Below are 26,303 nucleotides of genomic sequence, written 5' to 3' on the forward strand. Positions count from 1 at the left end.
TTGGCTACTTCACTTACCTACCTGGCATGGTGCTCCTCCCCTCTACTCTTCTCTCATTCTTTTCTACCTACAAATATGGATGTATCTCCTCCTTTTGTAAAACAAGGATTGTAATGCTATTGAAGAGATTTGTTATTATTTTGCCATCTCTGGTTAATGATTAATTCCCCAATGGCCCTGCTTATCATTATCATTATCATTATTATCATCATTAATAATACTGATAACAACCAAGTACCTACCAGCTGGAGTATCTTCTCCCCCTTTCCTTTCCTTTCTCCTTAACACCTCAGGCCACCAACTTGCCAATAGTAGGACCCTTCCTCCTTCTTTTCCTCTCTTCCCCACCTCCCCATTATCTCCACTTGGAGGAGATGAGGATCACCAGCTACAATCCTTCTAATGAAATGGAGGGCCATCAGGTCATATCTGCTCTGCCATTGTATCCTAAGGGTCTTCTGGGCTTGCACCCTCTAGCCTCCCTCTCCCCCTGCTTAGCCCCCAGAACATGCACACAACTATTAGATTTGCTGATATACCATGAATCATACCTGACTCTGAAATCTACCCTACTTCTGACAGACCTTTCCATCCACCCTGAAGCTGAACTCTCCTTGTTGTCTTCTCCAATTAAGCTCCCTGAGGGCAAGGACTATGTCAAAATTTCTCTTTGTTTCCCAACCTCTTAGCACAAGGCTTGGCTCATGTTGTAGCTGCTAGCACATAGTAAGCACGTAATAAATACGTTTTTAAAAAATCCATTTGTAATTTGCTTCATGGGTACATAATGCTATCTATCTATCTGTCTGTCTGTCTGTCTTTATTAGTTCATTTGATCTTCACCAGAACCTTATATTATAAACATTTTGCAGATGAGGAAACAGGATCTAAACTGAATGAGTACTAAGAAGTGGAGCTGGGATTCAAAACCCGGATCTTTTGAAATTCTTTTCCATTTAAACTAGATGCTTGTAGGATACTTGGTTTTATTTGGATAAAAATATTTTTTGGTGGAAAGTTTGAATGAGGAGGTACTATGAAACCCCCCCCCCACAATACTGAATATTTCAGCAAAATGTAACTCACCACCCACCATCTAATCTAGTCTAGCCTTAATATGCCAATTACTCAGTGATGGCATGTATCCAAAGAGTCAACTTCAGTTATATGCTTAACCTGGAGAAAGCCATAGCACTGGGCAAGCTCAGGCCTGTATATCATCTGACCTTCATTGTTCCATTATTTTTGCAGAAGAAAGTACTATTTTGGGATGTACTTTATTAGCAACTTTAGACAAAGCTATCTGTTTAATGATAAACCAGTATGGTAATTTTTTTCCTTATATTCTGAGGACACACCTAAGATGAGAATCAGAAGTGTGAAAAAGTCCCCATTTGACCATGATTTTTTTTTTCTCTTGTTACAGGTTATCTTCAACCTTCTACTAATCCAGCTAATTATTATCCACCATCAATCATTCCAGCTGTATTACAGTTAACAGTGAATGTTGGAAGTGAGATTAAGTTGTTATGTGTTGATCGTCACCCGGTGAAGTGGACTTTTGAGAATTCCGCCCTCCATTTTGAATCACGCAGAAATACAGACACATGGCTCACCCCCATTGCCAAGGCTCAAGATACAGGCAAATATACATGTACCAACGAAGTAGGCTTGAACAGATCCATTTATGTATTCGTTAAAGGTAAATGTGTTGGTTTTTCGTGCTCTAGATCTGTGGTCTCAGTTTTAGTGGGAGTTCAGAAATCTTGAGCTCTGGAGGATATGATCCTTGGCTTTGGGAGGGCACACAGCACACAACCCACTTAATTGGTTGCATTCTTTTCCTCCTTTTTCTGCTCTCATAATCATGTCTGGAGCCCTGTCTAGAAGTATAATGAAGTATTACCTCCTTTCTTAGTGTATAGAAAGTGTTTTGCAGCCCTTAAAATGGTATATGAACGTCCACTGTTATTATTATTATTAATGATGATCTTGTATGTTTAATCAAATTTTCCCATCATCTGAACACACCTCTTGAAGTATAAATTAGACTCCCTTTGGAAATACATTTACCCTTTAAATATTCTTTATCCTTCCACTTAGAAAATCATGCCTTTGTGTGTGTGTGTGTGTGTGTGTGTGTGTGTGTGTGTGTGTGTGTGTGCTATAGTTTGTTAAATGAGAAAACAAATGCACTTTCAGAGATTAACTTTGGAGACTGCTTTTCTGAGAAGCAGCAGTTTAGACATACTCACATAATGTTTTTCGTCTCCTAATCAAGGTAAAAATCCCAGGACATATACCATGATGGTGTTCGAGACTCTAAACCCTAGACTTGGAAAGACTTCAGTTCTTCTTGGCAGAAAGCTATCTGAACACTGAGCAAAATCCGCCTTGGCTCTGACTTACCCATAGAGTCATCCAAATGCCTATGTTTAGGAAAGGAGGTACATAGTGGTCAGCAGAGTAGACAGCGGGATATTGTGGTTCATAGCAAAATTAAATACTTGTCCCCTGCACAGTCTTAAGTGCTGAATAAATATTTGATTTGTTTAGGAATCTTGGTACCCTGGAAATAAGTAATATAATTAGCATTCATGTACCTCACTTTTCATGAAGTATTCAAAATATTTCATGAGTTTTCCCAGAATATGTATAATAGTGAGTGGTGACTCTGCTTTGTAGATAGAGAAACGGGCCCAGAGGGACTCTGTAAAGGTCCCTGGGATGTTATGTTGACAAGAGGACCTTGTTCCTTGATTGGATGGATGGAACCCACCGTTGACCTGTGTTACCAGGGAGTAACCTGGGCCTGTGTCCCTAGCTTACTGGTTGCTACTCATGAAGTTAAATGGAGCTTCACAATGTGATTCTTCTTGTCTGTGTTTTCCTCAGTATTTTCCTCACTCTCATCTGCCACATGCACTCCCTGGTCCCACAGAGCCAACCCGCATTTATTTCTATACCTGACACTTGAAATAATTGCTTTTTAAGTTAATCACTATAGTAGACTGTGTTCTCTTCTAAAACATGATTAAAATCTGATCAGGGTCCAGTTGCATATAAAGAGTATTTGACTAAAAAGTTGGAAGAATCGTGTTAAACAAGTATCTTCTTTCCCAAAGTTTTCAGTGGGACCCTCTCCCCTTCTAAAGCTTTTGGTATTTGCCAAATTTGGCAAATCAGAAAATTTAAGTGTTCGAGGTGGGGGGAAGGGAGCACAAAAACACATTTTCACATCTAGCCAAGGGTTAACGTGAATGAACAAATCTATTTACTAAGAAATCCTTGAAGCTGACTTCCTGAAAGGTTTTCCTATACCAATCTAGACAATTTCAAAGGTTACACTCTTCAGGTAGGGGAAAAAAAATCCTATTAAACTCCCTATAATCTGGAATCATTTCAGTTTTCTATGACATTTAGCTCTTCTTCAGAAATGGTTTTTGTCAGATTTGTCGTATGAAACGACTTAGGAGGTGGAAGGAATTTGGGGCAGTCCACGTCCTTGAGAATCTTACAGCCTAGAAGCATCTCATTTGATAAGACTTCTTCTAAGTGTTCTCCATCAGATAAGCTTCTTTCCTAATTTGTGCTATGGCTTTTATCAGGGAAATATATAAATTACTGTATTTGGGTTTGAGTGATTTAATCTCCTTCTGGTATCAGACCAGACTTTTAAAGACTAAAGAATCCTAGAATTATGCATTAATGTTTTAATAAAGGACATTCTGATGAGAAAACAAAGAAAGGGCTTTTTTTGGTTTTTTGGGGGACTATTTGTTGGCTTCTTTCATTTTTATTTTTGTCTCTTTCATCTATCTATCCATGGATAATTTTATGTGTAACTTAGGTTAATGTAAAACAGATGCAAAGCCATACAAAATTAGCTGATAATTTAAATATCTAATTAATAGATTCAGTCTTATGTTAGGTATAATGATGTATCTTGATGTGTAGAAGAAACAAGTTTCATATACATAGCTAAGATATAAGTTTTTTTTTTTTCAAAAGGGTCAGATATTGGGGGAAGAATACGGGCAGCTAAGTGGCACAGTGGATAGTGTCCTCCTCTTCATAAGTTCAAATCCAGCCTTAAGACACTTACTAGCTAAGTGACCCTGGGCAAGTCACTTAACTCTATTTGCCTCAGTCTCCTCTTCCGTAAAATGAGCTGGAGAAGGAAATGGCAAACCACTCCAACATCTCTGTCAAGAAAACCCCAAAATGGGGTCATGAAAAGTCGGACACAACTAAAAACAACTCAACAATTAGAGACAGAATAATGCTTTTCTTTTTTTTAAACAAGTGATACTTTTGACCATTTCAAGACATTGTGGCTCAACACTTGTGCTTTTTTGGAAGTGTTCATTATTTTCTCTAAACTGTTCTAGCATTAGAGATAGGAGTAAAAAGGGTAAAACTCTGGACTTAAGCTCCATCCCGGCTGCATCCCCAAGCAGGAATCTCTGGGAGACTGAGAAGCTGGAGATGGTCAGGGAAGGATAAGAAGGTTCTGGAAAAGTTCTCCCTTCCTCGTGAGACTACAACTCCTCCTTACCCCTTCTTTCCTGCAAGTATGAAAGAGGCCCATTTTTTCCCCACTTAATACTATTTTATTTTTCCCAATTATGTGTAAAGATAGTTTTCAACATTTACTTTTATAATACTTTGAGTTCAAAATGTTTTTCTCCCTCCCTCCCATTCCTCTCCCCGCCCAAAGACAGCAAGCAATCTGATATAGGCTATACACGTACAATCATATTAAACATATTTTCACATTAATCATGTTGTGAAAGGAGAATCAGAACAAAAGGGAAAAACCACGAGAAAGAAAAAACAACATAAAAAGAGAAAATAGTATGCTTCAATCTGCATTCAGACATCTTAGTTCTTTCTCTGGATGTAGATAGCATTTTTCATCATGAGTCCTTTGGAATTGTCTTAGATCATTGTATTGCTGAGAAGAGCTTAGTCATTCACCGTTGGTCATCATATAGTATTGCTGTTACTGTGTACAACATTCTCCTGGTTTTCTGCTCACTTCACTCAGCATCAGTTCATATAAGTCCTTCCAGGTTTTTCAGAAGTCCACCTGCTCATCATTTCTTATAGCACGTAGTATTCCATTACATTCATATACCACATCTTGTTCAGCCATTCCCCAATTGATGGGCATCCCCTCAATTTTCAATTCTTTGCCACCACAAAAGGAGCTGCTATAAATATTTTTGTACATGTGGGTCCATTTCCCATTTTTATGATCTCTTTGGGATACAGACCTAATAGTGATATTGCTAGATCAAAGGGTATTCACAGTTTTTTAGCCCTTTGGGCACAGTTCCAAATTGAAAGAGAGGCCCATTTTCAAGAAAATCAGAGGAAAAGAATCTATCAACACCTGCCTTACAGGGATAAAGCATAGAGAGAAATATAAAATGGATGGTGATACAATGGAAAATCTCTCATGTATGTGTTCGTTTTTCTAAAACCTTGGTTTTGGGATTAGGGTGGAATGGAAACTGAGTAAATCAACACATTTTCTGCTGCCTAAAAAGTAAGACTCAAGATGCATGATGAATAGGACTTGGGGGTGGCAATACTTGTATCCAGTCCTGTTTCTGATACTTATTACCCTTGTAATTCTGGGCAAGCCACTAAACCTCAGTTCGCTCATCTGTAAAATGAGAGGTTTGGACTTGATAGCCCTCATATAAGAATGTTAAAATACTTCCTCACAATCACTCTGAGTTCTTTTCTTATCTCTCTTTTGATTTTACAGATCCCAAAACTCTCTTCCTTTTGGATCGTCTTCTCTATGGGAACGAAGGCAGTGATGCTTTAGTCAGCTGCCCTGTGACAGACCCGGAGGTAACCAATTTTACCTTGAAATTATGTGATGGAAAGCCGCTTCCCAAGGACCTGATGCTTATTCCTGACATCCAGAAAGGCATCACCATCAAAAATGTGAAGAGAAGTCACAACAAGGTCTGCTTCCAATGCTCTGCCTACCAAGATGGACAGTTGAAGTTGTCTGACAGGGTGACCCTGAAAGTGAGGCCAGGTAAATGAAACCCTCTTAAATTTGGGAGCTGGAGAATGGGCCACCTTATTAAAAATGGCCAGTTTTAGTCTGATAAATCAGGCAGTTGGCCATTAGCCAAGAAATTCACTCACTCTGACTACCATCATCATCCCCACCCCACAGCTTCCTCCTAGTTCCCCTCTTGGTCTCTTTTTTCATGTTTTCTATAGATGGACTTGACTGTGTGGATTATAGGGATATATAATGCACCAAAGCTTCACTATATTAAGAAATGGTCTTCACATATAAATGAAGCCCACGGGGTGGTTTTCTTTCCACTATTTGAAAAGGGGGAAAATAGGTTAACACAGAAATTTAGTTATGATCCATTTGATTAAGGTGGTGGTGAGGTGAAATGTTTTATCAGCATTTAGTAGCATCTCCTGCATAGAGTCTTTTGGTCTTATATAATATCACATGCTATAAAACTGGTCCTAGTCTACAGAAGGGAAGTTCAATTGAATTTGGATTCAGGTAGGAGTAGGGTCATAGACATTTTTTTTGAGTTGTAAGAAAATTCAAGAGTTTACTCAACTCCAAGGTTCCCTTAAATATTTAATATTAGGCTAGTGAAAGTTTAGAAATAGGGGTTGGATTTATTTTGCTTTTACTTGGGGGTATCATTATTTCAGTGCTTTTAAAAGGTTGATGGGAAGTGTAGTGGTACTGGTGGGAGAGTGGAGGACCTGAAATGAGAGGTCCTGAGTTTGAGTCCCAATTCTGGCATTATTATCTTTACAAAATACCAGTGGATCATAGGTATCAATTTTTGTTCAACCCCCTCATTTTACTGATGAGGAAACTGAGACCCAGGGGAGTTTAAGGGATTTGTCCAGAGTTGCATAGATAGTAGGAAGGGTAGAACAATCAGTAGAACCACCTTTCTGTGGCTTTGTTTCCTTTTTTTTTGTAAAATGAGTGTAATAGTACTTTACTACCTACCTTGTAGTATTGCTTTGAAGAAAGTTGTTTTTTTTTAATAAACCTTAAAAGTGCTGTATAAATATGAGCTGTTCCTCATGATTTACTTCATGTGAGTGCTTCCTTCACTGTGGTCCAGTGGTAAGAGTATTGATTCTGGAATCCAAGGACTTGGGTTCAGATTGCATCTCTTACTCTTAATACCTATGTAACCTTGAGTAAGTCACTTAATCATTTTGTTCCTCAGTTTCCTCATCTGTAAAATGAAAGAGTTTGACTAGATGACCCTGAGACCTTTTTCATCTTTCTGCATGTCAAATCTGATGTTCTCCTCAACCCCCTCGCCCTCCAGAAAAAAACCCAAAACAAAACAAATAAACAAAAAAAGTCCACAACTCACTTTGTGACAAACCTCTTGAATGAAGACCTTTTCTTAATTCCCCAGACATCAAAGTACAGACTATTCAGCTTGACCCAAGACCTGCCAGTCCATATGCCCCCCTGGCATAGAGCCTTTGAAAACCCAGGCTCCCTTCTATTTCATGATAAGACACTGGAAGAGCACTGTATCATTATACCATTAAAATCTGTTTAATCAGCTATAGGGGAATAATTAATAGTGGAATAAATGGGCCAGGGTTTATTTTACATTTTATTTAAGCAATTAGTCTAGTGTTTAAACATGTTCAAGCTTATGAAGGTTTTTTAAAATTTTGTTGTATTTGATTTGTTGGGTGGAATCAGCTTACAAAGCAGAATGACTTGAAGTATATGGCTCCCTTCTGTGGTATCCATTCAGACGATGGGGGGGGCGGGGAAAGCGAGGATAAATAAGTGGGCACAAATGAATTGTGCCTTTTCAAAAAAAAAAAAAAAACAACAACAAAACTCTAGAGATGTGTTATAGTACCACTGGAATCTGGTGTATCCCATCTGAAAAGCACTACTTTATAGGATTAAAAAATTAAAGAAAGAGGCAAAAAAAATGACACTCCTGTGCAGGGTTGTGCCATAAGAATCGTCTCAGTCACTTACAGGCAGAAATGGGCAAAGCATTGTTCTTAGAAGGCATGTGGGGGAAAAGTGGATGTCTTTGATTAAAAGAGCTTAATCACGCACTGGCATGATTGGAGTACCGTAAGTTATCTGGGGCTAAAGATTAGGTCTTTCCCAAAATTGAGTTGGCTCCTAACCATGTTTTGTTTTGTTTTTTTCCTTTAGGCAATTGGGGTTAAGTGACTTGCCCAAGGTCACACAGCTAGTAAGTGTCAAATGTTTGGTCTGAGGCCGGATTTGAACTCAGGTCCTCCTGACTTCAGGGCCGGTGCTCTATCCACTGCGCTACCTAGCTGCCCCACTAACCATGTTTTTTTAGAAGAGTATTTCCATATGCATTCCTAAATTTATTTCCTTTCAAACCAATATTAATGCAATTATTTGACATAATATTTTCAGTGTTGAAATCTTAAGGAAAGACCTGAGATGAACAGGTAATAAACCTCTAACCTGATTTAGCTTGTGTTTTACTAAGTGGTAGTAAAAATTAAAGTGGGTATGTGTTGTCCCATGGTTTAGTAAATGTAGGATATTAAAATGGTGGGATTTTATCAGAAGAGTCAACTCTTCCCCTGAGATTGCCGATTGAAACATGTACCCTTTTCTTGCAGCCCCTCAGAGCGTGCCAGAAGTCAGCTTGCTCAAAACAAACTACCTTCTCAGGGAGGGCGAGACCTTTGAGGTCGTGTGTATGATTAAAGATGTGGCTAGCTCGGTGGTGTCCATGTGGATAACGGACAACAGTAGGGTACGTTTATGGTTGTATTTGTCTACTGGGCTTGGTTTCTGTTTAAGGAGAAGTTATGTATGTATGTGTGTGTGTGTGTGTGTGTGTATACACATACACACACACATACATATACATACATACACACACATATTTTAACATAGAGCCTTTCACCCCATATGTAGGTTTCTTCCCTTTCATTCTTTTGTTTCTAAAAGAAACTCTAAAAGATGAGGTATTCTAGGGATGTTACTCTGTCTGCCTACAAGTTTTCAGCTGATTAGGCAAAATAAATGGAACAGAACTATGAAGTTATTGTGCTAAGCTGAACATTCCCCTCCCTCCCCCTCATTTTATTACCTTCCAAACAAGAGAAATTTGTAAGTTTATAAAAAGATGCAAACAGGCATCTTCCAAAATGTTTTTTTTTAAAGCAACTTTGACAGTGAAAACTGAATGTCAAGAGTATCATGCTTTCCTTTTGAATGAACTTGATGTGAGATTTATTGGGAAGATTAAAGTACGAACGACTCATTATTTTGACATTATGATTGACAATATGCAGTTTTGCTATTCATCCCATTTGTATTTTTATTATTAAAGTGATAGGAAGAAATATACCACATTTCCTCTTCCATAGTTAAACAATTGTCCTACAGTTCCCCTATGTAAGGAATTGCCTATCCATTAAGAACCAACTGGCATTCAATTGCCAAATATTCCTTAGTAATTTTGCTTGAGGTTTTTTTGCTGTTTAACTGGGTACTTGGTACCAAAATACTATTAACTAACCTTTTAGTTGACTTAATCCCTGGTAATAAAATGGTTGGTCACCTTTCTAGGAATCTTGTCCCATACATTGGGTACCTAGGTCTGTTTTTAGGAGACACCTTAACACCAGGTAGTTCCTTCATTAAAGTCTCCTTTGTCTTTAATAAACATGACCTTGAAACTCTTCCTATAAGAATCTTCTTAGTAATTTTGAGTATAATGTCATGGCTACAGCTTTTAACTGTTGAAATTAATTCTGTTCATAGCCCAAATAAGCACTCTAAGAAATTAAAAGGGGGAGCAGGGAGGAGAGAGAAAGAGAGAGAGAGAGAGAAAACTCCCTATCTCCCCTCCCCCTCCTCATGCCCTATATGCCATAGGGTGTTTCATGCTTGTTTTAAGAACTCTTTACCAGACAGGTAACCATGGTGATTAACACAATACAAAGTTATTATAATGGTATTCATGTAGACTTGTAATGATACCTTGCTAAATGAAGCCTGCTATTGACTAAGATGATGGTGTGAACCATGGCCTATGGCATTGGTTTGAATTAGCAGGGGAAGCGAGTTTAGTTCCCATATCATATAATTTAATAAAGCAAAAGCATACATATGGATTGTCTACTAATCTTACAGAATACAAGCCCATATTAATTGGCTTTCTATAATCCCTTGCTTCAGCTGGGAAAAATTGAAATTATATGTGTATTTTAGCCTTTGTGTATAGAGAAAATTAGCCATTTTGAGATGTTCAAATCAAATTGCCTCCGGCAAATTTGTTCTGAATGCTGTTTCCCCAGAGCTCTGCACGCCATTCTCAATTAATCCACTGGTGCTGCTTGATAAGCACTTAGCTGTGGGAGCTCTTTGGGGAAATCCCAGTCTGCAGCAGCAAGGGTTAAGGAAAAACTGAATCCTATGCAAACAGTATGTGACTTGCAGATGGGGCTTCTGGCTTTGTGCCAGGGTCTTCTATAAATCATTTATTGGCTTCATTTTCCTTAATTGTGGCTCCTTAATTGAGAGTGACCACATTTAGGAATAATCTTAGCACTCTGTTATTTTATATTTTTCTCTATAGGAAAGACTTTTGTTGTTGACTTTACAAGTATTTTTTTTAATATAAAATCTACTTTATAAATTTCATGAACAAATTTGGAATTGCATTGATCTGATTGGATTTAAAGTTGAATATTCTTTTTTAACCAAAGTCTTAGGCATCATTTACAACCCATTAAATCCTGATGAGTTCTAACCCTTGAAAAGCATATTGTTCTCATTTGTCCTTAAAATTATTTTTGACTGGGCCCTTAACAATGATGTTTGGGTCTGGTAGTAATTTTTCTTATCATCAATGGAGAGGAATTATTTCTTTCTAGCAGTGACTTCTTGAATATCCCTGAATGACTTAAATTCCCTATCATGGAAATGGTTGGGGCTGCTTGCTGTAGGAATAGAAACCAGATATCCGAAGGCAGCTCTAGAGTTTAGTGTGTTCTCTGCTCGGTGACATTAACTCAGACACAGGAAATGTCTGTCAAACACTGAACTGGATAAAGGCTAATGTGAAAATGTCACTTGACCTTACTATCTCTGCTTGCAAACCTTGTTTTTAAGGCCCCAATTCTCAGTAGTCGATTACCGCCAGCAATTTAAACTAGACTCCTTGATATGGCAAAGGCTGATTTCACAGAATCATGGAGCTAGAAGGATACCTTTGAGGTCATCTAACCCCACTTGCTCATTTTACAGATAAGAAAAGTGAGGCCCGCACAGGGAAAGTGACTTGTTTGACTTGTCTGTGGTCACATGGTAGTTAGTGGCAGGACAAGTGTTTCTTGATTTGGAAAAATATACTAACCATTAGCTCCTTTATCTGTAGCTGCCCTGATCTTATTCTTGACGAGACTTGTAAATTAAATTTTGAGTGTTCTCAAGTTGTTTAATTTCTTTTGCTGGAAAAAGGGGATTGTATCTGGCATCATTTTTTTTTTAAATGAAGAATCTTCCCAATGCCTGCCCATGAGGCAAAGATAAAAGACAGGATAGTGTCACCTCTGAGATATTTTCACTACTAACTCTCCTTAGTCGAATTTCAGATAATTTGGGATTTTGCCTCACTAGGTCTAGTTGGTGTATTTCAGAATAATAAAAAAAAAAATCCACATTTCTATAGTGCTTCAAAGTTTGCAGAGTATTTTTCTCACAACAGTACCAAATAAATAATGTAGTAGAAAATATTGCTCCCATGTTATTGAGGCTCTGAGAGAGAGTTTAAGCTATGGCTGCCCGGCTAGTAAGCGCCTGAGGTGGGAGTCAAACCCAGGTCTCCTGACTCCCAGGTCTAGCATGCTTTCATTCCCATCATGGCAACTCGGGGCAGAATGCTGCCCCGAATAAGACCTAGAGAATAAGACCTAGAGTTATTAGTTATTCCAGAGCAGATGCAGACATCACTTCGTGTGAAGGTGTTGAAAACCCAGCAAAATGCCTTTATAGCATTCTCTTGCTTTCATTAGGATGTGCCATTCTCTTCCTCCTCCCATATACTTCAGAGGCTTTACCAGCCTTAACCTATCAATCAAGCAATCAACAAGCATTGTTAAGCTATGCTTCAGGCAACTGGGCTACTTACCACCAGGTGTTCTAGAATACAAAGATAGGTTACCCTCATGGTGCCTCCATTCTATTGGAGAAGACAGATATACATCTATTTTATATTCTATAGAGGATTGATTCACTGTCATAAAGGCTATAAATTTGATCTTTGTGGTATTTGGAATTTTGGATTCCATATTTATTTGTAAGAAACGTATTCATATGCATTTTCTTTTCTCTCTATAATGACATACTTTCAATATGGTATTGTAATATGAAGAGAGGTTCCAGTGACAGATTTGTCATGATGCCTTATTATTCCTTCTTAAGCAATGTAGGACATGAATATTAATATGATGAAGTTAATTGCTGCTATTTTTAATTTATCTAAGAAAGATTTTGCATCTCTTTTAGATGTTAATCTTTGATATATTTTTTTTCCTTTCCCCTCTTCTCTAACCCACAGAGTAGCACACATACTCAAAGCAGGCATTCTGGTGATTACGCTTATGAACGTCAGCACATATTGACAATCAGTTCAGTGAGAGTTAATGATTCTGGAGTCTTCATGTGTTTTGCCAATAATACTTTTGGATCTGCAAACGTCACAGCAACCTTAAAAGTAGTAGGTAAATATCTCAGTTGGGAATATAGAAATTATTGTCTATGGTTGGAGATGAAATTGGGAGGTTGGTACTTTTTTTTTTGTTTAACTAAAATAGAACGTTGAACTTTAGACCATTGCGGACACGCCATGTTTTTTTAACCTCTTTATGCCGGAACATTGAGGCCAAACTATACCAATTAAAATTTCCTAAAAGGGTGTGTAAAGACATAAATAAGGTTGTTTCAGTTGAGACCTGTGGGTTGTGTGGGAGTTTTTTCCTCATAAAGTCTCAACCAAGTTTGCCAATGTAAAATTACGCTTCCAATTTAGAAAAATCTTATGCTTCCTTTGTGATGCTACTTTAGAAAAATGGAGAAAATTTATCTACTGTAAAACCTAATGCTAGTGTCCTGGGACAGTCATTGACCTTTTCTGATCCCCCACCCTCATTACAGTCGACAAGTGTTTATTAAGTGCATTATATGTTTAACATAAACATTGCAGTTGTAGCTTGCCTCCTGAGCTGGTAGGAAGACTTTGATAATTTGAAGACCAGAATTGGTTGGGAAAATGTAATTGGAAAATATTTAAGAAAATAAATAAAAATAGAGTTGAACACAGATAATATTAATATGTGGTTTTCTAAATCAATATGTGGTTCATAGGGATCCTTATGTACAGTTTAATATGCAGTTTCTATTTGTCTTTGACATCACTGAGGTAGACTAGTCTTTCTAGGAGGTCTACTGAGTTTGAAGGGGGTAGAGGAATAATTGAAACTAAGCATCCCAAACTGGAATTTGATAGCTGTTTGGGAAGGATGAGGGTGGAGGGCTTGGGTGAGGTGGAATCTGGACCTGTGCTTTCATCAGTGTGGAGGGAAGAAATGATGAATGCAGATAGATAGCACATTTCTAATTTGCATTTGAGTGCTTTCCCTAGGACACTGAGAGGTTAAGTGATTTAACCACAGCCACACTGCTAGCATGTTTCAGAGGAAGGACTTCCTGACAAATATGTAGCCCTCCCGTCCACTAAACCACGATGCCTCTCATGGTATTGTCTGTACGGTATCTATATTTTCTCTTTGACCTTTCAATATCAATCTCTAGGACAGTGTCTGGGTTTACATTGCCAATCACTACCATGTAGAATGTAAACTGTAACTAATAATTTAATTAAACATATTTGGGAAAATCCTTTGATTGGAAGTGCTATGTAGGTTTAAGTAAGTTAACACTGTTGTCATTACAGTAAGACATCTCTCATCTTCAGTTCGGCCATGTAGGTAATTGTAGCACATAGGATATGTTTGTTGTTTGTTCTTTTCGGTTGTGTCTGACTCTTTGTAACCCCATTTTGGGGTTTTCTTAGCGGAGATACTGGAGTGGTTTGCCATTTCCTTTTCCAGCTCATTTTACAGATGAGGAAACTGAGGCAAGTGACTTGCACAGGGTCACACAGCGAGTAAGTATCTGAGGCAGGATTTGAACTTAGGCCTTCATGACTCTGGGCTCTGCACTCTATCCCTCTGAGCCACCTAGCTGCCCAGGATGAATTTAGAGACCTAAATAAAGGGATAGATTTAAATACTTCTTAGCCTCTTGGAAAATAAGTTAGGTGATGGGATTGGCTTCCTAACTTAATCACTACATCATGAACTCATTCAGCTCCCATTTACTCTGTGCTCTGTAGGGGAAAGAGAATAGGCCTGGGGGAATCAGGAAATTTAGTTTTCTTCCCATCTCTGCCACTACCTAGCTAGGCGACTTTGGCAATTAATCTTTGGATCTCAGTTTATTCTTCTGTGAAACAAGGTGGTTGAATTCTCTTTAAGTTTCTCTAACTAACTAAGATTTCCTTTTAGCTCTGTGATAGATACTCAGATCCTTTGCTCAAATGCCCTCCTCCCAACCCCCTTCTTCCTCAAGCTAGATAGGTACTTGGATCACTCCAATGATGTTCTCTACTTTGTAGGTTCTAGACTTGTACATTAAACCTATTTCCTTTGATAGGAAGGCCATTGGAAAACTAGCCACTGCTCTTGAGAGGGTAGAGGGAACTATTGAGAGGGAGAAAATAAGGAGCAAAACTCGGTTTAAAATTGTTAGTGGCAGTTACTCCTTCTCTCCTCTGTCTTCTCTACAAGCTTTAGCTGCTGCCATCTTTATGATTTTTGCATGTAGATGAGGGTGTTAGACCAGTCAACCCCACTGTGTGAATATTTGCAGGTAACTCCCACATTCTGGTACCAGGTGAATGATGTTTAACTTGGTTTGATGAAACAGTTTTACATAATTTGACTCAATGAGAAAGATCCTGAGTTTAAAATAGAAGCAACCCCTTCTCACTCCCCTTCATCCCCTCCCCCCAAAAACAAGTCCAAACTTTTCTCTGTCATATTCGATATCACAGACAACAAGGAATAGTGGAAAGGGAGCTTTCCTTGGAGCCAAGAAGACTCATGTTCAAACTCCACCAACGAAAAAAAAGGCTATGAGATCTTGATCTTAATCAGCCCCTGAGGATTCTAGGCAATTCTTTAAGACTCTCAAGTTGCAGAGAAATTAACAACCAACATTGATAGGAGGGATTTCCTCTTCTATGACATTCTCTATAGCAATGAAATTGCAGGTCCAGGGCCTATTCCTATGTAGTATCAAGTTTGTTTCAGAATCCTTCCCAGAATCTCAGTGTGTGTCATCCTTTGTCAGTACTGGTAGCACAGCACAGCTTAAAGCCCTTTGTGGAGAATGGTAGCAACCTGATGGATGTGGTGTTGGGTTTCATTCTGTTTTCGCTTTTAAGTTTGCTCAATAAATGTTTTCTATGGCAATGTTAGAGGTTTGTGGCACACTCTAGTTCAATTGCTGTTTTATAATTTGGCATCTCTTTCAATGTCATAATGGAAAATACTTCATCAGATTGAACATGGAAGAGATACTTTGCTAACAATTATGGTGCCAGAATACAGAGACAGGAGACTATTTTGGCCCCAAACGTGATTGCAAGCCCTTTTATTAATTTGAATAGAAGGCCATGCTTTTTAAATATTAAACTCTGTAAGTGCTAATTAGCTAAGTTGATTAGGGAGCATGTTGGTATGATATCAGCCTCAGAAAGCAATTAGTAAAACTGTTATAAGCGCATCTTGGTATGTAGTCGGATTTTTTTCCCCTAATCCATTCATCTGTTTCCAAGAATACAATGATGCGTAACTGGAAAAGTGTACAGCTTTGAAATCTGACCCATGTTTTGTGGGTGGATTTTGGTGGGGTGTGGTTGAGCAAAGGGAGCTCTGGGTTAGAAAAGAGGGAGGAAAGTCATTGATCATTTCATTAGCATGGGTATGAAAATGATATCAACCAATTCCAAATGCAGAGATCCCAGGGTAGGTATCTTTATAACAGCGACCCATAAGGAATCATGTAATTCTGTTAATATTTTCATTTCCTGGGTAAGAAATGTGATATATCTACTAAACCAAAAAAATTACACTGAGAGTGTGAAAAAAGATAGCAGGGGAAAAAAACCACAGGGGATTTAAGATAAGGCTGTTACATAGAGAACCTGAGCGAAATCTTTTAAATGCAAATATTTTTGGCAAACACTTCTGGACATTTTGCCAAATAACACTTTGAGTTATGAGCTTGAGAACCTGAGAAATGATCCATTTTCAAGAGAGTATTGTTATTTTAGAAATTAACCTAAATTAATTTAGGAAGTCATTGTCCAGTAGTTGACCAGAATGTTTTCAATTACTTTGTAGTTTCCACTATGGTTTATGATGGAAATTGGGAAGTAAAGGGAAGCATTTAGGTGATTTATTAGGAGCTGATCCTTCCTAAGTCAATTTGTATTCTTTTTAAAGGTCTAAATAGTACAATGGACAGAGTTTTTTGGACCTGGGTTGTTTTTTTGTTTTTGTTTTTTTTTTTAATATTCTTTAATCTCTGTGAGATTGATACAGATGAAGGAGTTGGCTATTTCCTATGGAACTTTGTTCTTTATTTTTAAAATGTTTATTGATAGTATTTGTTCTTACATCACCTTTATTTCCCAATACATAAAAGAGCCATCTTATAGTATAAAGAATTAAAAAATTAAAGGGAGGGGAGAGGAAAGCAGTTCACCAACAAATTCATTTTCTTTAATGCATTAAGCAAAGCAATGAACATTTTTAAATAAATTTTAACACTAACTCCTAGAAGTACATATTTATTGAGCTTCACATCACAAAGAACTGACCATCCCTAAATAAAGAGCACTACTTGAGGAATGGGAAGTAGAGACTTAAGGTTTCTCTGGACTCCATTTCTAAACTGATTTTTGTTATATTAACATTGAATGAATGTTGTGCATAGTAGCAAATTTCAAATATAGTAAAATATCCTTTTTTTCCCCCTTTTGCTATGTATTTGACAACTCTCAACACAAAAAAATTTGGAAATTTTAAAAGTACTTGAATTTGGAACTGCAAACCTAGTCATTTACGATTTGTTTTTCAAAGTGTGTACATTATCTTTAACATGGTAATTAAACTGTTTCTATGTTATCTTCTAAACTCCCCCCCCCCTTTTCTGTGTATTTCTCTAGACTTTGCTAGTGGTATCTTTACTTACTTACATAATCATAATTGGTGTTCTCTATTGTCATTTTAGTTCTTTTCCCAGTAAATTTCAGGTAACTCACCTAGCTATTTATCTTGGCAATGCAAAGGTAATGTAGTTTTCTTGGTCATATGGCATTAAGTATGTGAAGTATGTACCTATATAAAATTTTGTATTCGTAATTATGGGTTTATATCTTTTCTCCTCACTAGATTGTAAACTCCATGAGTACAGTCATTGTGGCTCAATGAAACTTAGTCTGTATACCAACCATCGTATATAATATCTTGACTAAAAAAATAGTCTTTTGTTAATTGTTTGATGAGTGAATGAATGAAGTGGTAAAAGACTTCATTTTCATACTGAAAAAGAGTTTATGCACTGGGGGCTTGAATTAATCTATATCAAATGAGAATTCCTTCTGATGAATGAAGGCTTTGGGAAATGTCATTGTTAACTTTTTTTCCTTGATTCTTTTCTCTGTTATCATTAGAAAAAGGATTCATTAACATTTTTCCCAAGATGAATACCACAATTTTTATAAATGATGGAGAAAACATAGACTTAGTGGTCGAATATGAAGCATTTCCCAAACCCGAACAGCTTCAGTGGATATATATGAATGGAACAGTCACAGACAAATGGGATGATTATACCAAGCCAGGAAGTCAGAGCACTATCAGGTAAAGGAAAGATGGCAGATGTGATACTTGGGATTTGAAACGTTTGAGTCAAATCTTGGAATATACTTTGTTCTTTGGTTCTTATAGGGTGTGTGTCTGTATCTATAAATTAACAAAACTTTAGTTCAATTATGCAGAGATTTATAAGCAAGGCACAGTCCTTTCCTTCAAAGAGGTTTACCATCTACAGTTGGGAATGTGGATGGAGTAGGGGGAGCTTAGAGATACACAGGTATCTTATTCTCTTTGATATTGTTAAGTGTCCTAAGAGAAGTTATAAATTCTTGAAGGAATGTGGTCTTCTAGCCAACTGAACTTTCTATTTAGTTTATAGTAAAGCAGAAGACTCTTTCTGTTAAACTCTGTTGAAATTTCTTTGCAGAAAAGGCTAATATATTTTTCTGTATTTATAAATAGTTTTTCGTGAGTAATGCTTCAAAATTTGACAACTATGAAGATAGATCAGACCTCAAAGACCTTGGGGTTCTATTCTGAATTTTGAAAGTAGAAGACATTGGGTTGAATGTTGACTGACTTAATAGTAAAGCCTGAAAGTTGTATGTACGTACTTGTGCTTTAAACACACACACACACACACACACACACACACAAACACACACACACACACACACACACACACACACACAGAGTAACAGCCACACTGTGCAATGACTGACTTTGATAGACTTGGTTTCTCTCAGCAATGCAAGGATCTTAGACAACTCCAAAAGACTCATGATGAAAAATGCTATCCACATCCAGAGAAAGAACTATGGAGTCTGAATGCAGACGGAAGCGTACTCTTTGCTCTCCTTTTCCTTTGTTGTTTTGTTTTATTGCTTCATTCTCATAGTTCCTGCTATTAGTTGTAATTGTTGTTAATGCTTAATATGAATGTATAAGTAGATCCTGTATCAGATTGCATGCCATCTTGGTTGGGGAAGGGGGGAAGGGAGGGAGAGGGTAAGGTCAAAAATTTAAAACTCAAAATTTTATGGAATTGAATGATGAAAGCTAAAAATAAATAATTATTTAAAAACAAACTAAAAAAAAGACCTTGACACTGGAAAAAGAAAAAACATAACTGTAATAACACCCACTTTCTTTTTCTTTTTCTTTCTTCATCCTGAGAAAGGGGCACAAAAAAAACCCAAATTATTTGAAGGCAACAGACTTCTGAGTAAATGACTCATGTTATTAATAAATCAGCATAATTGTAGGGAATAGAATTTTTGTAAATCAGTTTTTTCCCATTGCCTTACATTATCATCTTAGGCTTTGTTTTCATTCTGCTTGATCAAAATTCAATGGATAGTGATTTGTAATTCTTTAAATTATCTATAAATGGACACTTTAGGATAGTAAGAAAACCTTTCATTTTAGATAAGTCAACTGCCTACTTTATTAGTTGAATTACATGTATTTATATATTTTATATATGTTGCCTGTAATTTAGGAAATCGGTTGCTATCATTTTTTGTGCCTTGTTTCCCCTACATTTATGGTTTTAGAAATTTATTCTTGTCACGCCCACAAAAATTTGCTTTATCTATGATACACAAAATTGACTCTTCCAAGATTTTGTTTGGTTTCGAGATCAGAAGTGTAAAATCCTAAATGATGTTGGGATTCAGGATCCCAAGCCCTAGACGATGTAATTTCCTAGTGGGAAGGCTCTCTAAACATTTTAAGTATTTTACTCCCAAGTGATTAAAATGGCATATTTCTACTTGGAGATGATAAAAATGCATGATTCCACAGATCTGTGATTATTTGTTTTTATTTTCTTTGTAGGTACATAAGTGAACTTCACCTTAACAGATTAAAGGGAACTGAAGGTGGTCCTTATACCTTTTCAGTGTCTAATTCAGATGTCAGCGCCTCTGTAACATTTAATGTTTATGTAAAGAGTAAGTAAAACTCAATGGTTCATTGTAATTTTTTTCTAAGTGACTTGTGTCTGTAGCAGATGCAGAATAGAACATGTGCTCTGCAAATATATTTTATGGTAATTGTGATCTTAAGAAAAATAACATGGACTGGTGGCAAGAACCCAGTGCCAGAAAGTTCATTTCTTGTCACTGCTGCTTATTACTGAATGACCTTGGAGGCGTTCCTCTAGATCAATTAGGTTTTTTTTTTCCTTTTCTTTTCATTTCTTTCTTTCTTTTTTTTTTGGCTAGGCAATGGGGTTAAGTGACCTGCCCAGGATCACACAGCTAGTAAGTGTTATGTGTCTGAGGCTGGATTTGAACTCAGGTCCTCCTGAATCCAGAGCCGGTGTTCTCTCCACTGCGCTTTTCCCCCCTTTTCTTAAGATACCTTTAGATGTGGCAGAAATTTAAAAAAAGAAATTTCACGTATTTGTTACTTACAATGGAAATTCAGAGGTTGCGAAAGAAGTTGCAATATAATTTTTTTGCCCTTTAAGTAGTATCTATACCAATGTGAACAGTTTGATGCTGTCATATCCTTCAGTATGGTAAATGGGATAGTGGAAGGAGGGCTGGTCTTGGGGTTGGTCAATCAGGACTTGGTTCTGGTTCTGCCTCTGATGCCTAATTGACAGTGTGACCTTGGGCAAGTCACTTAACTTCTTAATGTCCTTGACCACTTTGAGGGACAGTGAGTTACTTAAGGACAGAGGGAGTCTCTGTGGTTAGAGTTCTCTGCCATGATTAGCACACAGAATATGCATATACAAATCTAGCCAAGAAAGCTAGAAGTTAGTAGGATTTATTCTTGAGAGCACAAGTTGTACATGTGTGAAAGCTTTGATTTTGGCTGCAGAATCAATGTTTGTCTGGAGTTTTATAACCTCACTTTAGTACTTGCGAAGATTGGTATCATATGGGTCCTTCTTCCTCCATAGAGACTTTAGCTTCTTCACACCTTCATAATGCTCACAAAAGAAAATGAAATAACACTGATATTCAGTTACCTCCCTCATCGTAAACATTAGGGTGAGGCATAAAATAAGGAGCTGACCGCCAGAAGTGTTGGCTGCTGTGATGGAGGAGATCCAGCCCAGAATCCAGGATGGAAAGGGAATCGTGGTGGACTTAGTAAAGTCATCCAAGTGCTTCTCTGTGGTAATGACATTGTTCTAGCTGGGTCAGTAGAACAGAAGAGATTGGTAACCACTCAAGAGTTTGGCCTACCCATCCTCATTGGAAAGATACATGGATGAAAAATATCTGTAGTTCAGATTATCACATGTATTTGGATGGACAACTCAATGCTTATTCATTAACCTGCTTTCCTGGGATAGACAATACAAATAATAGACCACAAGCTGGCCCCCAAAATAAATAGGAGAACAGACTAGATTGCCTTTAGGAAACTGCAAAGGTCCCATAGTGATCCCATACTTTTCCAAGAAATGGAGGTCCATCTCCTTCATAACAAAACTCTTCTGGTATTGCTATAGGGATGTAAGATGTGGAACTTGACAAACTTCTAAGAATTGAAAATGGATGTTACAGAGTAGGAAATGACAAGGCTTATAGTGGATGTTGGTGGCCCCTAACCAAAAACCAGTGAGGAACTTGGAAGAAAAAGAATAAAAGATGTTACCATGGAAAGTAGAAGAGAAGTTGGTCACGTGGAAAGAGCAAGGGATAGTAGGTGGATGTCCAAGTACTCCGCTGGTGCCACAGCAACCTTAGGAGAAAACAAAGGCCCTTAGTACATTGAATTCCCCCTATGGTGAAATTATGGGAGGGTGTGGTTGCTGTGCAATCCACATTGTTAGAAAGAATATCCAAATTGTAGAGACTAAAGATCCATTTGAGCAAAGCCTATGTAACTTTATAATGACTGACTTGGAGGAATGCATATAATTATCAAGCATGATATGGGCTTTCACAAGTTTCTTAATGGGTTGCCTTTGAAAAGGTCATTTAGAAGCCAGTAGTTTGGAACTTGGAACATATCGGGAGAATAATAATCCTCGTTTTTTTGCAATTCACTTTTCTCATAACAACCTTATAAGGTGTAGGTAGTAGTTCAAAGATTGCCCCCATTTTACAGAAGAAGAAAGAGGCTTGTAGAGGTTAAAAGTTGTTGCTAGACTAGCTCAGCTGAGAATTGAGAACTTTGTGGCTTAGGATATAGGAAATCCTTCTTAAGAGAGACTCAGGAAAGAGAGGGAATGTGTATTCTCGGGTACAATGGTGGGGATGCAAGGGAGAGTGCCTGTGGGGGTGAGCTGGTCCTGGTGACTCCTTCAAAGGGACTAAAGTTGGGGACTACCTGTAGATGTAATATCTGTAGTCTCCGTTCTATCAAAAACTGCATGGTCTTTGAACCTCTTTCATTGCTTTCTCCTTCATGTCTTTTTGAGTCAATCTCTCTTCTCTTCCTAACTTGGAGATAGATTTCATTTCAAGGTGGCACCCCCTTGTTTGATTCTTCTTTGCCCTCCCTCCCCACCCCACAATGTGGACAGAGAATCTTATGGTCTTTTCTAGATTTCAGCCCATTAATCTTCTGATGCGGATTTGAGAACAACACTGAACCTGACTTAAGGCATTGTCCAGAGCTATAGAATTTAAGAGCTTGAGTTTTGTTCTTAGAGGTAGCATTATTGTAGGAAATTGAGAACTTTCTCCATCCTGGAATGTTTCCCAGTTCTTCACAAAGTGTGTAAAGTGTTTTGTTTTTTAATTGGAAAAATATTTTTACTTGAGTTAAGGACATTGCATTAGGGATAAGGCTTTCTTTTTAAGCTTCAGTTTTGTCCATTCTCATGTTTTTCATCTATGAACTTATTAATCAAGAAGTATCATTTTCATTCCATTGTGTGGTTTGAGTACAAATGAGCCCAGTTAAGAATCGTATCATTTTAGAAGGCTGGAAACATGGTCATTTAAGCTTGACATTTCATTCGTAAGGACATTGATTTCCAGAGAGGGCAAGTCATTTGTCCAGGGTCCTAGGGATGAAGGATTGACAAAAAAAAATGATAGAAGTAAATTAAATTTAAAAATTTATTTATATCTTGGTCTTTTTTTTTAAAAAACATCACTTTAATTTCCAGATAGCTCCCTCTGCCTTTTCCCCCTTCTCCAGAGAGCCGTGGCCTTGTAGCAAAAAATAAGAAAGAAAAAAAAGCAGTTTTGCAAAACTAATGAACACATCAACCAACTGTGATAATATATGCCATATTCCACACCTCTAGTCTTCTGTCTCTGAAAAGAAGGGAGGGAAATGCATGATGGCCAACCTTGGCTATTATAATTACAGTGTTACTAGTTTTAGACTTTCTCTCATTGGTGGTGTTCGTTCCAATTGGGTTGGTATAGATATTGTATGTGTCATTTTTGTTCTGCTTGCTTCACTTTGAAGTGTTTCATATAAGACTTCCATTTCTCCTCTCTGCCAAACTTCATTTGCTCATTCCCCAAATGATCAATATCTCCTTGCTTTCCTTCTCAAAATAAAAGAAAGCCTGAAACTGGTAACACTGTTATTATAATAGTCAAGGTTGGCCATGATCCATTCCCCCTTCCTTCTTTGCTACTCTAAAAAAAGAAGTCAACTTTTTAAATGCTAATGATTAAATGGCAACATTTATATTGAACTCCAAAATTCCTAACATTTGGCATTTAGTGCATATTCATTTTGATAGATTTACCTCGAAGAAATATAGTGAAAGTATAATTGGGGCTAACATTTGGATTTCAGAAAATCCAATTTACATCTGGCAAGCCATTTATAAGTCTGGCTACTGATCATTGAGGAAGCTTAAAAATTCCCTTATTAGTTTTGAGTGAAATCCCTTTTCTTTTTTGGACTTTGGTTTCCTCGTTTATAAAGTGAGCAAGTTTTACTAGATGGACCCTAGTGCCCCTTCGTGCTCACAAAATCTAGGCTCTGGACTCTGAATTTGCTCAGTTGTTATTAGCATACTTTGTAAGCCCTCCAGCCAAGGTCTGATTTATAAGTCTTTGTTAGGTAATTGACAGGATTCAGACCCATCTCTCCCTTGTCTCCAAGACCCAACTATTTTGAACTATGACATTACCTTTCAAAATAGCTTTCAAAAAAGCACTCTAAGGCTTGAAATGCATATTTTCATTTGTTCCTCAAATTTGTTCCCAGCTCTTGAGGCACCTGGGCTTCACACTAGTATAATGGCATATTCAATGTTGCATAGCTTAATAATGTTCTGAGGTCTCAGGTCTTTTCTTGACTCTTAAGTTCAGCTGTTTTTACTACACCATGTTACTTCAATTAGTAGATAATATCTAGGAGCTGCTGTGACATGAGAAAAAAAAAGTCATCATCTTTTAGACTTGGTTAATAAGCCAAATTGTCCTAAGCTGATGCTCAGAAGCTGAGTTTGTAATTTGGTAGATCCTGTCAGACTTGTGTCCCGCTGGCATCACCTGTGGTGGCCTGTAGTTTCATAATAAGGGCTGATATACTTATAAAAAGTAGGCTCTAAAGTTCTTTCTTCTTAGATATTATTCAATGATTTTATTCTGATTGTGTCTCCTTTTATAGGCAAGAGAAAAGTGATACTTAGGTGAACTAAAGCCTTCTGCAGGACTCTCAAGGTAGCTTGTGTGTACCCAAAAGAAAGACTTTTCCCCTCATTTGCCTCTATAGAAAAGCAAATTCTACCTTTTTAAATATAGAATTGTATACAACATAATTTTGATCTGGTGCTGAGAATAGAATGAAAGGCCCACTTCTGCCCTTTTCTTTACTTGATCAGTTATACTGTTTTAATGCCACCTCCATAAAGTGAACAATTTTAGAGTTTATCTTTACTCATTTGGAATCATTTATATTTTGAATCATTTATACCTTAAACTTTCTGAAAACTAAAATATAAGTAAACATTTAAAATTAAGTGACCGTTCCCCTACAGAACGTGTAAATCTCCTTAGAATAAGGCTTCTCAACAATTTTTGTGTCATGGGCCCCTCTTGGCTGCCTGGTGAAGCCTAGGGAGCCCTTCTCAGAGTAATATTTTCAGACAATTGTAGGAAATGCTAAATTTCAGTCAGAGGTTAGTGAAAATAAAGCTATAATATTTTTTCCATCCAAATTCATGGACCCTTTTAATTTATACATGAAATCCAGGGTAAGAACCCCTGTTTTAGAAGACCATGTAGTGAGGTCTAGTGAAAAACACCCCTTGTCCTTGTTCCTCTTCTGGCACTTAAGAGCTCTTTGACCTTAGTTGAGTTACAACCTTTCTTGAACTTTGGCTTCTGCCATAAAATTGGGGGTAGTAACCCTTAAAATATCTACTTCACAAGGTAACAGTGAAGAAAGTGTTTCATAACTCTTAAGGCCTATATAAATGTGAGCTCTCACTGTTAAACAGGTAGAATTTTTGAAATGGTACTTTTAGCCTCTACCTGATGCCATTTTTGAAGTCACAGCTCACTTCAGGTTTAAAAGCCTTAATTAAATTATATGGGGTAAATTAATAGCTTAACTTATTTTGAAGTCATAAATGAGTTTCTCTTCATTTTTGGATTGCCCCCTCTCTCTCATACTCAACTCTTTAACAGTGGAAGTAGGGTAGGATGATGAAGAGAGTAAGAACTAATGAACCCGACACTCCATCCTTGGGGTCACCTAAGACATCGTAAATGTTGAGTTAGATTGGATTCCAAAGCGGTATTAAATTAACTCTTCCCAAAGCCACCAATTTCATTCCGTTTATGGCTAGCTGTTATAGAGGCTTTCGAAATGATTTGAGGAAATGCTAAATAATGTATTATTTCTGAATCACTACACCATATAATTAACATCCTGTCTGGTGTTAGTGATTATTTATAGATCATAAAGTAGACTGAAGCAGCCAAAGAGATAAATTGCCCAGAATGAGGCTGTTTGATGAGAAAATTTCCTATGCCCCTCAAGCCCCTCACAAAACCTGGTCTGCTTTTACTTATTGTTCCAAAGGTAAATCCAGGTAAAGGATGATTTAAATGATTTTAGAGAGAAGGTACTCAAGGTAAATTTAAAACCACAAACAAAGCATCTTAACCTTTTCTGTGTTAGCCACCCCATGGTTCCCTTCTCAGAATGATATTTTTAAATTCATAAAATAAAATACATAGGGTTATAAAGGAAACCAATTATATTGAAATACAGTTATTAAAATATTTTTTAAAAATCCAAGTTTATGGACACCCCTCCCCAGCCCTAGGGTAAGAACCCCTAGTAGAGGTAGCCATTCATGTACTGGCCGTAGGCATCTATAGACCCATAAGTAAAAT

At 37.3% G+C, this 26,303-nt stretch overlaps 1 protein-coding gene across 3 annotated transcripts in view; it reads left to right on the forward strand.

Annotated features, from left to right (window-relative positions):
* Nucleotides 1-26,303, forward strand: part of KIT (KIT proto-oncogene, receptor tyrosine kinase) — a 101,683-nt gene that overhangs the window by 42,082 nt on the left and 33,298 nt on the right. For all 3 annotated transcript variants that reach the window (XM_027836603.1, XM_027836602.1, XM_027836604.1), the window contains 6 exons: nt 1,427-1,702; nt 5,780-6,061; nt 8,671-8,807; nt 12,624-12,786; nt 17,868-18,057; nt 19,852-19,967. In XM_027836603.1, the coding sequence (XP_027692404.1) occupies nt 1,427-1,702; nt 5,780-6,061; nt 8,671-8,807; nt 12,624-12,786; nt 17,868-18,057; nt 19,852-19,967 (1,164 nt within the window). The remainder of the gene's footprint in view (nt 1-1,426; nt 1,703-5,779; nt 6,062-8,670; nt 8,808-12,623; nt 12,787-17,867; nt 18,058-19,851; nt 19,968-26,303) is intronic.

The sequence above is a fragment of the Vombatus ursinus genome, unplaced genomic scaffold (assembly GCF_900497805.2).
Source record: "Vombatus ursinus unplaced genomic scaffold, bare-nosed wombat genome assembly UNPS02014818.1, whole genome shotgun sequence".
Classification (NCBI taxonomy): domain Eukaryota; kingdom Metazoa; phylum Chordata; class Mammalia; order Diprotodontia; family Vombatidae; genus Vombatus; species Vombatus ursinus.